General features: G+C 46.5%; 1 protein-coding gene across 1 annotated transcript in view; it reads left to right on the top strand.

Moving 5' to 3' along the window:
- tnc (tenectin) overlaps positions 1–13,305 on the top strand; it is a 104,639-nt gene extending 91,334 nt beyond the window's left edge. The window contains exons 17-22 of the mRNA XM_084597050.1: positions 108–296; positions 2,058–2,894; positions 4,750–4,797; positions 5,739–5,918; positions 6,430–6,540; positions 7,928–13,305. Coding sequence (XP_084453176.1) covers positions 108–296; positions 2,058–2,894; positions 4,750–4,797; positions 5,739–5,918; positions 6,430–6,540; positions 7,928–8,103 — 1,541 coding nt within the window. The 3' untranslated portion in view covers positions 8,104–13,305. The remainder of the gene's footprint in view (positions 1–107; positions 297–2,057; positions 2,895–4,749; positions 4,798–5,738; positions 5,919–6,429; positions 6,541–7,927) is intronic.
- The last annotated feature ends 203 nt before the right edge of the window (positions 13,306–13,508 follow it).

The following is a 13,508-nucleotide window of genomic DNA, read 5'->3' as shown; positions in this document are numbered from 1 at the left end:
CGTCCGTCCCGTCGCCTTAATCTTTGCAATGCAATTTATCAGCATCACTGATCGACATGCTGAAGTAAAGGCTTTGTACGTTAACCATTTTATTCCTTCCGCTCCAGCTTGCAATGTCCAAGGCACCACGGTGGAACACGGCCAAGTAATCCAGACCGCCAACCCGTGCACATTCTGCAAGTGCACGTTCGGCGAGATGGTCTGTGCCGAGCGCATCTGCGAGGAGCCTCCGCGCCCAGGCTGCAAGCCAACGGGCATCAAACCCGAACAGTGCTGTGCCGAAGCATTCATCTGTCGTAAGTGCGCTTTTGGTGTCCGTAACTTTGAAGTGAAGTGACGTCAAACACAACAAGGCGGGACTTGCTCTGTGCCATCTATAGACTCATCCTGCTCATCCTGTATGCACCTCTACTGTACTCTGTCCTGGAATTTAGGTCGTCCTCTGCTGTTTTTCTGTATTCTCACTACATAGTTCCTCCTAGTATTTCATCGCCGCATGTCGACAGCCTATTAGGTTCAATCAACTTCCTTAAAAACAATTCAGTCGTCCCAGGTCCCGTTACTCAGATAGTCCGGAGTCTGCGTTGTGTGGGAAAAGTCACCTCCGTGGTGCTGACAAGTGGTAGTTGGCAGCTGGCATGGTCGGGCACTGATTCTTTGATGGTTTGTACGACTTAACGAGACCACGTGATATCAGAAGGTTGGGAGGAGCAGCCAACTCGGGTTGTTCATTTGAAGGTGGGAAGGTGGAATAACAATCAGCATTCTAGTGCTCTTGGGTGCTGAGTCAGGCACGATGTCCTCAGGCTTCGCAGGCACGTTCACATTGCCGCGAAACCTTCAAAACTGTATTTGCTATTTTTTACCAGCCGCCGGCATGCGGCCTTATCACTCTGATTCTGGATCGCGTATCAGTTCTGTATTCTTTGTTTGTAAATTCCCGATGTCGCGAGTCGCACCTTTATCAGTTCCGTTGTAGCGCAAGACGCACCGAGATCTGTCTCGAAGATTTCGGCCACTCGTGTGTCTTTCTACTATGTTCCAGCCTGTGCTGGTAGCTGTTTGCGACGTTATCTAGATTGTTCTGAGCAGCCTTTAAATTGAGCGTTGACGAGTGCGACGGGCATTCTTTGTTCGACGATCGACGAGCACGTTTGTTGCTATCGCTGCCGCCGAGTTGCTTAGTTCTTTTGCGGGCGCAAGTCAGCCCAATAAAGAGTTAATTTCAGTACCATCAAGCCTGTGTCTTCTTTTGGTGTCAACGGCCTTGTCACCACTACGTGACAATATGGAGCTTTGTGTGTTGAGTGGTCGACTAAGCTATCACGTCATACCCTTAAAGGCGGAGCTTAAGTGTCCTCCTAGGTGTTTTCCACATCCTCCTTTGTCCCCTCCCTTTCATTTCAATATAATAAGTAACACGTCAGGTACTCACTAACCAAGCAGACCTGTATGGTTTTCTGCAACTCTCTCTGCTTACTCTTCTCTTCGCAAACATTTCTGGTGTCATGTTTATGTTTCGTTAAGTTTTCCTTTGTAGAAAATTGGCATAGTAGCCATATATAAAGCAGCAGGTGAGGTGTGTTGAAGTCTAACGCCGAATATTTAATCGTTTAAGAGCTACTCGCAATATATAGTTTCTTTGCTACAATGCTGTCTGATCCTGTTTCATAAAATTACGCGCAATTTCCTGAGCACAGTCTGCTCAATATCGATAACTAAAGGAACATTATTTTAATTTTCTGCATTCCTTCGAGATGTGGCTATATATATTAGGAAAGCTATGATTTCTTGCAAGACGTACACGTTTGTTAAGTCAAACAATACTTTTGACGTCAGAAACAGGCGAAGTTGGCCGTAATACTCTTAATATGGATCTATAATACAAATTTGTGAGGTGGTTCGCTCAAAGACACTTTTGAAAGAATTGCGTGCTAAGGTTTTTTTATATCTTGGCATTATAGTTCTGAAGTTTATATGATGGTTTGGAGGCTTGGTTACAAAACTGCATAAATGAGACATTTTCCCCCAAACCGCCTTTCTGTAATTCTTTCCAGCATCTGACGAGGAAGGCCGGGAAGAAATGGTGACTCAAAAGCCGTCCGTGTTCAAGTTCACCACGATTAGCCCTACAACGGTCGATCTCACGAAGATATTTGGTGCGAACGCCACTACGACACCTGTGCCAGCGACGACAGTGACGCCTTTTGTCGTAGACGTTGTGACCAAGCTTCCGGGAACGCAGCCTCCGGTACACGACCTCTCTACAGGTGAGCCGGAAGCCACGTCCACGAAGGCACCAGAAGAAGGCACAGAAGCGACGACCGCAGAATCGGCCACAACAGCTGCTCCCGAAGCCACTAGTCAGCCGTCGGAAGCCACTAGTCTCACTACCGAGGCTCCGGAAGTCACAAATGCTACTTCAACCACTGCCATGTTAACTACCAAGCCACTCGTCCACTTCACCACAACCACAGAAGCCTCAACAGCGGAATCCACCACGGAACCGGAAGAGTCCCGCGAGGATAAGACGACACCTCAGGTCCCGAAGGAAGAACCCGTCGAAGGCAAGAAGGGAGAGCCGCCGACAACTGAGTCACCCTCGCTGTTCACTACCATTATGGAGTTCTTCACAGGTAGCGCGTCGACAACGGAGGCACCGGAAGTAAACGCCACCGCACCGGTGGAGCCGCCCAGCGTCACGGCGACGAAGCCGGCGGAAGAAACGGAGAAGCCAGCGGAGGCTGCTGCGACAGTCGGTGCCGCGACGGAGCCAACGAAACCGGTTCCGGAAACCACGCCAGCTACGGAAGTGACGAAACCAGGAGTGACTACTACGGAGGTACCGGAGACACCGCTGGAGGAAGGAACGACTCCTACAACGGTTACAGAAGGTAGACTTAGTACATAAAATTCACCTTTATTGAGCTAGCTCGATGTAACGAACCAAGAATGTTCCAGAAGATTTAAAAGACAACATTTCTGTTAACAATGTTCATAAGTATGCTTTGCTCCGCGAAACCTATTTTGCAGCGAGCATCTATTGTCTATAAAATGGAAGCAGTCTTCCTGACCCGGAAAGATGCGATAGCCTCGAAAATTTAGGAAAAACAAAAAATAACGCAGAATATGGCATCGTGATACAGGACAACCACGTGCCTGCAATATGTCGTATTTACAACATCCTAATGCCACTTTACAACGCTCGATCTTCAGACAACAGCCGTACATGCTACCCACTGATCACCATTAAGTTGCTGGGTGCAGTATTTCCGCTTCCGAGGCGAGCGCTAGTGAAGCCACCGGAAGTTCGATGTTCTGTTCCGGAATTCTGGTGTCTGGCGTGTTTTTCAATGAAGAAAGTCTTTAGGCCTTTCTCTGGCAGCTTGCCAGTGTTCTTCTCATACAATATCCCCTCTTATATCAAAGGAACAAGCAAACTGTAAGCAAGAGATGTACGCACTGTGGGTGAACCTTTTAAGTACACAGAACAGGAAAAAAAAATAGGCACTCAAGTTCAGCTCCACGACGGTGAGGGTTTACTTAGCATAATACGCTATATTCTTGTCTGGTTATTGTATTTTAATTGTAAAACGGCACTAATTAGTGACAATTGAGCCAATATCTTTACATCCGAATTTACGCGCAACAAGCAAACGGCGCGAGAGATGACGAAAATGTGGAAATCCATCTTTCGAACGGACCCAGTGGTGCGGTTTGCAAGCAGGCGATATGTCTTATCCTGTCGATGGTTGGTGATGACATTATTTACCGGGCAGACGCAAGCTTCTAATTAACATTATTGCGCAGTAACGTTTGTACACTTAACGTGCGCCAACAGAAGCATTCAAAATTATCGGACTGCAGCCATCAGGTGCATAGCGCGAGAGGAAAATGGCCGACGAAGGAGAGGAACGCTAGAAAACCGCTGTTCTAATTTCCCTGCACGGGCATTACGAATAAAAGTCCACTCAGACATTACTTTTTTGATGCCCTTCATTGGACAAGCCACATTATATATTTTGCAGGTCCTCATGTGAGCCGGTACCGTAGGCGCACCATTAGGTATTAGCCGCGCCCTCAATCTTGCTCGATCGAAACACAACTAGATACAGCCGTCGGCTGCCCGGATAATGTTTACATCTACCCACTGGGGGCATAACTTGTGCCTAGAGTACGGTAACGCGCATAACAATGAAGCCCAACAAATTGGCACCTCAATGACAACGGGACGACGCAGAGCAGACGAGGCCTCGCGCGCGTCGTGTGCAGCGACGCACTGTCGTCTGCTCGTGTTGCGCAATCGCAACGCAAAGGACGGTTTTCTCTGAAACCACTTTTCTGATGACTTTGCTGGTATTCTCATGCGACTTGCGATGCAACACATGCGAATTACTGAAGGAAAAGACCAGAACGAAGAAGAGAAGAAATGCGAAGTACAAAACAAACTGTAAGAGAAAAACCGCTCTGATGGCCCATTTTATTCACTGCCGAAAATTGGCTTTTGGAAAGAGGCTGCTTACATCCGGCAGCTTCATTTTCAGGCGATAGTGGAGATCGGTGGCGCCACCTTATGTCAACGCCCCAAATTTCAGTAATTTCAGTAATAAATTTCAGTGACTCTCAAAGGGCTATGCAACAGTTTGCAAAGAAACCGGAGGGAAACGCTCATATTAAATTTTCATCATTTGGCCTTTGGCACGTATCACGAGTAATTTATAACAAGGTTTCTTCTTTTTTTCTTTGCAGAGCCAGAGTCAACAACTACCGAAGGAGCAATCATAATTGAGGAAGGATGTGAGTACCACCTATAAACCTTGTGTTTCTCTTCTATAAGAATATGTTTTTATGCAGGAAAGTTAGACGAAATGTGACCTTCATTACTGACAGTTTATAGGCAGCAGCTGTTAAGTGACCACCACTCAATTTTTCTTCATATCGTGGTTCCTGAAAGTGGGCTTCTCTTTTCAGAAAATAGCGCCTGTTGAGTCAGCTTTTTCTCATAAAGAGTGTATGTGCAGTGAAGCCACCTTGCCAGCAGCTATAAAGAATCGTTCGACATTTGTTGAGTTGGCTTTCTCTCACATCAGGTCTCTGTGCAGTGAAACAACCTTGCCGTTCGCCGCATACTGTGCATTTAACAGTCAGGAGAATCACTATAGGCCCACGACGCAGATCTCTTTATTATTGGACAGCCACTCACGATTGCCTACCTTAAAATAAGCTGTATTAGTAAGTATTAGGCAAGGCACATTAGCCATCAAAAGCTATGTAGGCGGCTGCGCAAAAGAAATGGCAAATTTTTGTCTTGTTATTGTAGACACCTTCCCCTTCTGGCCTGTTATTTGTGCTCTTTCACGCTACAGCGTTGCCGTCGTGCCCCAGTTATGGCTTGGGTTTTGTCGGATTTTGTCAGTTGTTTCCGAACATGGTAGAAAAGATGGATGCCTGTAGCTAGCGAAGTCCCTTCCCTTACGGTGCGTTCAGGTGTCCACAGAGAACTGCGATACTGAGCCGTATACTAAGCCAATTTACAATTTATTTCAGGTATCCACCGAAAAGTGAGAGAGAGATACTGCACCTTAATTTTCGCAAAAACATACTTAAAAATATATTGACTATTTGATTTTTTCGCGTGTAAATACGCGTATTAGTTCCTGGCCTACCTTTATTCGCATAATCGCACGTTTCTTGTTTAACAAGAAACGTCGCTGACATTTCTTTTTCCTTGCGCGCAGCTTGCATCTTTGACGCCAAGGTATACCAGTCGGCCGAGCAGATCCCGCGGCCGGACCCTTGCGACTTCTGCTTCTGCTTCCGCGGAGACATCATCTGCCTGCAGCAGACCTGCCCGCCGCCCATCCCGCAGTGCTACGAGACGCCCATCAGCGGCTTCTGCTGCCCGCGATACGAGTGCCGTGAGTGGAGTTGTTGAGCGCATTTCCTACTTTTCGAAATAGCAGATATATACTGTTCATGGGCAGAAAATACAAAATTAACATCGCCAGGTAACAATCGCTCGTCACAAGTGGCAGATGAGGAAGAAATTACTGTGTTCAGCCTCTAATACTTCCAGCAGGACGCAATTTATGCGCCTGTGAACGTTCAGTAGCGTAAGACGCGTGAAAGGCTGACGGTTGTGAAGTCGCGGTGACTGCAGTTTATTCTCCAGAAAAAGTGTGAAAGGATTCGTGCTTGAACCCGAACATACGTTTTCTTAGTGTCATTTTGTTAAGTGACTCCTTATTTGTTCCCAGCCAGCGTGTGACACTCAGTTAGGCCGTTATCTAGGCTAGTCGGAAACTCTAGACGTGTGCGCCAGCTTCGTAAAAGCAATTTCTTTCCATCCTCTCGCTTATTTCCTGAGGTCTTTTTTTCTTATCGCAAACATTAGAAAGCGAATTCTTGTTTCGTTTTTTTTTTTCGCAGCTGTCCACATGACAGTGAAGAATGTGAGCGTTACGACAACCACGACCACCACAACGACACCAGCTCCGAGGTTTGGGCAGCAATTGCTCGAAGCTTCCATGGAAGTAAAAGGTAAGGAAACAAACATTTAGTTTAGCCTGGACTGAATGCTATCACTAACATCTGTGCAGATATTGCACAAACTTAGTATATACCGCTTGCGTTGTTTTTTTGTTTGTTTTCTTCAAATTCTGCGCATCTGATAAAACAAAAAGGCCTCAATTAGAGCGTGGTATTCGCCTACTAACGCTAAATAATTTGTAACTTAATTTTCGCTTATCTTGGCGCTGTTTGGTTTGATCAACCGAACGGTGGCTGTGACATGAAAAAAAAAAACGCAAAATAACTGCTGATATTGTTTTTGCTGCCATTCCGTGTCTTGAGGCAGGCTGGCTTACCCACTATAGTTAAAACTGTTTTTCAGTGATTATATTCCAGTTTTATTTTCTAGTCTCACGTAGCCTAATATATTCTCACACTTCAAAGCTATCGTTCGGTTGAAAAAGCTGAAACCGAAATAGCACCAATGCAAGAACACAGCAGTCGCAATGAAAACAACCTGGTGATCTCTATATTTTAATAACTAACATACAATTGGGGAGAAGAAAACATGCAACGAGTCATAGGTGTCAATAATCTCTTTAAAAAGATGTGCCTAATTTCGCATACAATACTGCAGCACATTTAGTAGCATGGGACCTTTTAACATGCCATCTTTTTTGCTGTTCTGGTTCGCCAAATTTGAAATAATAGGTAAAGGAATACAAGCGAAAGAAAGTAGCTGTGGATAAATCAGGCGAAAAACAAACACGTTTTCTTTCATGAATCATGATAATTTTTTCATCAACAGTTGGCAGTAGACGTATTCCTTGAATACTGGCCGACGCGGAAGTAATAAAATTAGGCAGTCCACGTTGGATGTTTACTCATGATTACGATATTCATATACAAAGTGTTAAGAGAAACCAAGAAAGATTCCTCAAATCGCTGCTTTAAGATTCTCTTCCACTACTCACTGTAAAAATAAGCGGATGGTTTTGATTAATCGTGCATTTTGTCTGCCTCTTCCAAACTTAGTCTACCTCGGACAGCTACTACAGACCTGATGTCTCGAATCAAATAACACCACGGAAGTTCCTAAGGCAAAATGCAGTGCCTGTATGTTACAAGTTGAGCTCAGCGGCACAGCACGCAACTCCTACTCAACACTGCAACCTCAAAGAAGGGAAAGTGCATGCAATATCTGCGTCTCTTAGAGCTAGGGGTAGGTCTTTAACGAAGTACCACGTGATCTGTGCTTCTCGAGGGCACATGACCATGACCGAGCATTATGGTCATCAATAGATGTGTGTTTATGCTAACGGTCGTAGCGTCGCAGGGCTTGTATGTTTCGCAGAGAAGACACGCCTTCCGAGGCTGTTTCCTAACCGCGCGCTTTCACCTCCCGTGGCTGGTGCAGGCTGCGACGTGAACGGCAGCTTCTACCAGGTGGGCCAGGTGGTGAAGAAGGCGAGCGGTCCGTGCTTGGAGTGCATCTGCGACGCCAGCGGCATGATCAAGTGCAACCCCAAGGAGTGCCAGCCGCAGGCACCGCTTTTGCTCAGAATGAACCGGTCCTACTTCAGGACGCGGTAGGCGGCGCCACGGCCGCCCTAGCTTCCCACTCCCGCCGCCAGGGAGAGAGACGCCTTCCTAGTTCCACCCGTCTTCGTGTATTATTATTATTATTATTAATATTATTATTATTATCACTGTGGCCCTCAGCACACCTCCCCAACGGTAGTCGGCGACCAGCAGAAAGCAGTGTTTCCAGAGTTCATTGGAAGGTTATAGTGATGCTATATAGCGTAGCGAAGTCGTGCTCTGGGCAACTTCGTATTCGATGCTCACTGAGCAGCTCACAAAGTGAAAAGAAGACGCTAGCAGACAGCGCTATTATGCTACTGGCTCGTTCACTTCCCAGTTAGCCGGCACGCTGCTTCTGTTAACTGTGCTTTATCAGAGTACGGACACTCGCCTATACGATGCGTCTGACAGTGAGGCTGAGTAAGGTTTTGACAGCAGCCATTTTTGTGTCCGTAGCCTTGCGTCGTGTTGCCATATTACACGTGTAGGCAACAAGTACGGGGCGTCTTCTTGGAGCAAGAGGCCAGCGCTCAGTCGACTGCAGTGTGGACAGCTATCACCAGCCGCAGGCCACAACAGGACGCTGAGGCACACCGAAGAAAGCCCTCCACAAAAGATTACGGGCGCGGCTTGTCAGCGCTCTCAGAAAGCCGGCACCGACCCGAAGGGTGGGCAACTCTTCTTTCCGGACGGCTCCTCAAAACTCTTTGGCTGGCTCCTGTACAGCGAGCCTTACTTGATGGCACACACTTCAAAGAACTCTGGAGACACTGCTTCGGAATTAAGGCCCTGACGGCGACACGCGGCCAAATACGAAGACTCGCCCGGCCTCCCCGACGGCAAGCAAAGAACCCGGCAGCCATCACGCATCTGGGGCGTCCGTTGCGGAAGGAAAAAGGAAGGTTTCTGTGCTGTGTCAGACTCCCAGCCTCCCCGAGTGCCTGAATCGTGCTTGTGAACTGACGACGGCACGCTCCTTTTATTAATTTTTTTTTCTACCACATGGTGGCCCTCTCGACGCGCTGAGACCGAGCCTCTTTGCAGCCGGCTGGTGTTTTTTTTTGCCGAGACTGTGTGCAAACGCCGGTTCGTGCCGGCGCGCGCGTGATGCCGAGGAGGAGATGCGACGGCGGAGGTGGGTGACGACGACGACAACGACCGGAGAGAAGACGCGTGGATTTTTCGGAACGCGCGAGTGTTGTGTGCGTGACGTATCTGCGTGTGTGTGCGTGTGTTTTTGCCCGTGTAATGTGCCTGTGCGTGTATACCGCGCTGTTTTTATCATTTTTTTCTTGCCTAATTATTATTGTATTCTTTGTTTAACTGCTACTTCGCGCCTGTCTCGTCTCCTTACAAGGCGGCAAAAAATGGCGCCTATCCGGGACGAAACAAGTGCGAGGAGAGAGCTCGACGCGGGTGTTGTTGTACGCGACTTTCACGCTTTCTTCCTTGGTCATTCTGGTCGTGTTTTTTTTTTTGTTTCCTTTTCTTTCTCTTCGGTTTTTCTAGCGTGCACGATGTGTGTCGGTCACGGTAGCAGCGCTTCACCCGTACTGTGAGCAGAGCGTGTTCACCGGGACGGAACTATGGATGCTTGAATCCAGCATTTTTACTTACACGACCGGCCTTTTAGATGTGGCAGCTACGCAGGTCCTCAACTTCCTTTGTACCACTTAAGACGCTGTCCCACTGAGTATCTTTTAGCTTGCCTTCTGTTTACATGGTTTGTATCTAGGCTCAAAGGTTATCGGACGTCGCATGGTGGGAGTGATACATTTTCGGACGGCGATCCGCAAGCGTAACGGCGTTTATGCATTCCATAGCACGCGTTTTTTCATTCCATATGGTTACTATGCAAACAAAGGAGGCAAGTGGCGCACAGTGATATACAACAGTAGGCGCCTGCATTGACCGACGCAAGGTCAACTTGAATAAACATGGAAAGCCGATGTAACTCATAAGCAGACATGGTACCACTCAGGTGCGAGCCCAGAAAAGCCGCAACGGAGTAGCCTTGCATATGCAATCGGCAAAAAATGCATGCCGAGCGACTGACCTTTATTGTCAGAAGAGAAACGAAGAAAAGCAAGTAACGAAAACATTCCTAGTGGCGTGACGCTTTTATCGGTGCATCGACCAACTTAGAGGACATTCCAAACTGACGCTTCCCCGAATGGAAGACAGACAATAGGTCCTTAGAGACCCTCCGTACGGGGGCTAGAATAGGGTATATTTTTGTGAAAGTCTGTGCTGCCCAAGATTTTAATTTTGCCAACGCAAAACAGCGATGCTTCTGAGCCTGCAGTTTTGTACTTAATGTAGCAGCACATTGCACGTCGTTCTTGCCCCCTGATGTAACTGTATAGGTTCTGTGATAGCCGCCTAGAGATAGCATAAAGTTTGAGGAGGACCCTGCTTTATTTTTTTTACCTGTAAACGACACTAAACAGCGCCTTACCTCATAAAGTAATGCCTAAACGCGATCTTGCTGTGCTGAAGGAAAAGGTCCTACAGCTATCGCACTGCTGCACGTTCCACTTTAAAAGGCTGCCGGTGGCTTGACGCCATTTCATCGCAAGTTTACTGCAAGGCTTCACTCCATCTCCGAATTTAAATACAATTCGATTATTTCCCCAACATATCTGGCTAGTAAAGCCGGTCACAAAAACTGGCTTTTCAAAGAGAACGTTTAGTGAAAATGAAGCTCACCGCTTAGCAGTCACGTGCCACAAATCACCCTCTGTAGCAAGCAATAAATATCTGATAGCCGAAGAACCAGCAGAAGCTGGTGGCGAACTCTGGGGACGTGAAGGCAGAACCGTGATATTTTTCTCCCTATGTTCAGAAGCTTGCAGGACGAATCGTTTCTGCCTTTCTGCATGGTGCCAAAATGATGACTTGCGCCACAACAGCATTATTTTTGCTAGCATTACCTTTTACACCACACAGGCGGTTACGAATCATGTTAGAGAGTTTACAGGGAAAGCAAGTAAGATACGAGAGCCAGGTTCGCGACTTCGACAAGACTGCGCTCGCCTCTCACCTTATTTTTGTACCCGCGGAGTTCGTTTTGCTTGCCAAGGAACCGTGTCAGTGACCGTATTCAAGACAGCCGAAGTGCACTTTTCGGCTACTTTTTTCGTAGCGCAGCAAGTGAGGTTAATAACTAGCCTCTAAATTAAGAGCATATTGACAAAGCACGGGAAGTTCTGCATCTAAACAGCAAACAGCGCTAACGTCCCCCCTAACGTATTCTTAACTTCTGCAAAGCGTTATAACACAGTTACGTTTTAATTAGCTTGCTCTATCACAGCATGGCTGACTTCATGGTATCCGCGAGTACCATGAGTATATTTCTTGGACCAATTCAGACCAATGAGTGTATTTTCTTCGAAAGAAAACAACAACAACAACCAAGTGCCTCTTGACGTTGTTTTACACTGTTAAATAAAAAATAAAGTGCTTTGTCATTGTAAAAGCAAATGCAAACTATACCCATTTATACCTATTCTAACTCAGCTGAAAGAAAAGGTGTACACCAATTTCCTATGACTTAATATTTGACTAAATCCTCGCGGTTGTGCCCTATTCCGCCTGCGCCAACTGCTGTGGGTCAGCCACAGCACACAGTCGTTTTCGTGCACCTACGCGTTTCACCGCTACAAAGTGTACACCAGCGCATTTTGGAGCCAAACGAGTGTAAGAGCACTCTGCACTGGGTTGCCCTGTTTACTCTGCTCGCTGCATATTCGCGACAGTGTAAGGATCCTGAAAGTAACCTATAGGTTCCAGGTATCACTCGCGCGGGGCGGTTTCGGTCAGCCATATAGTGTATTACTCATTACTGACCATGTGAGGTCGTCGCCGTGCAAGATGGTCTCCTGAGTATGCTGTGCATATTCTACATACGCCAGTGTGCCTCCATTTACTTACGCGTTGCGCCCTCTCTCGGGCGCTGAAGCAAGCCTTTACATCATCTGCACATTCGCAAATTTCGTGCAGGCACGTACTTCAGTCTTTTTTTTTTTCTTGCTCTCCTGACGTGTGATGAAAGGTGGCAGCACCTTGACGCACAAGATCTGTACCATAATGTGTGCAAGCATGACTCTTGTCACCTTCCGAAGTGTAGTATTCATTTATACTTGTTCGTTCGTGGTGGGTTTTTATTTCTCCAATATCGTCGCTGTGTTCTCGATCGCAGGACCGAAGTCTCGAGAACGACATTCTTGTGTTTAGTGTTTTTTTCTTTTCTTTCATAGGCGCATAGGAGGCAAACAATTATTTTTGGTGGTGTTGTGCGTATCTGTGGTTTTAAATAGCTGTCTGTGCTTACCTAATTGCCTCCCATTCTTTCTGTGTGCATGTGTCATTTTTTTTTTTCATTGCGAATCGTTTTTATTGTTGTTGTTTTTTTGTTTGTTTTTTACATGAGTGTATGTACATACCTTCAGCGGCTCTGCTTCTACTAAATGGCACGAATCGGAAATTTACAGTTCCGAAACGCGCCGTGCATGCTGAAGTAGCATTGCCCTAATTACAGTGCCCCACTGTCGCAAGATGAAGACTGCTCATGTCGAGGTCTTTGAGCGCTCACTGAATGCGAGGGGCAGAATTCGATGAACTGCCTGCACCCATAAGTACAGCGGTGCAGTTGTGGAACGCTCCGTAACTTGCCTTAAACTATGCAATCTTTCCCCACCTGTCCGTGAAGCATGGCTAAAGTGACGTACAGCAGTTCCTAAAGCTAAAGAAGCAGTGCATCAGTGGCCTAGTACAGAAGGAGGAAGTTTCGGGCGCATTGATTTTGCTTACAGCTAAGCAGTATCGCACAAGTCATTCCAAGCTACTGCCCCACAATCTTGCGAGCTGTTAGATAGATCAAATGTCATTAGTTAAAAGATGCCTTTCGGTTAAGCCTTTCAAGTATAATCGATATATCCCGTTCTCGTCCAGCATGTGCTTCATTAATTAGCCAAGTTCGAGAAGTATCTTATGTACACTGTGCGCAGGCGAGAATATACCTTATTTTTGTATCAGCGTGCCTTGGGACTGTAAAGATGGTGCGTGTGCGCTCAGCATTTTAGGGGTTCAGGCTGCTGAAGGTATGATCGGTACTACTTCTGCCATGTTCGGTTTCCATTTTTTTTTTATTGCTCCATGTGAATTGTGATTGTGAGTTCGTGTTTTTACTTCCATTAAACGAAAATTCTTACCAAATTTTTTCTGTTTCGTTTTCTGTCAGTGAAATTAAATGCCTGTACTACGGTAATTAAGGCGAATACTAAATGACGAACACAAACTGGGATATAAAAATGGCATTTAGGGGGAAGTTCCACGATGACACACTGTGCTAATCAAAGTACACACTTCATAATTAAGCGCCAAGAACGCTGCGAGAACTGTGCAGTGATATA

The sequence above is a fragment of the Amblyomma maculatum genome, chromosome 3 (assembly GCF_055883805.1).
Source record: "Amblyomma maculatum isolate TAMU_Amacu chromosome 3, ASM5588380v1, whole genome shotgun sequence".
Classification (NCBI taxonomy): Eukaryota; Metazoa; Arthropoda; class Arachnida; order Ixodida; family Ixodidae; genus Amblyomma; species Amblyomma maculatum.
The sequence above is the reverse complement of the archived record's forward strand: the minus strand, read 5'-3'. Positions and strand labels throughout refer to the sequence as shown.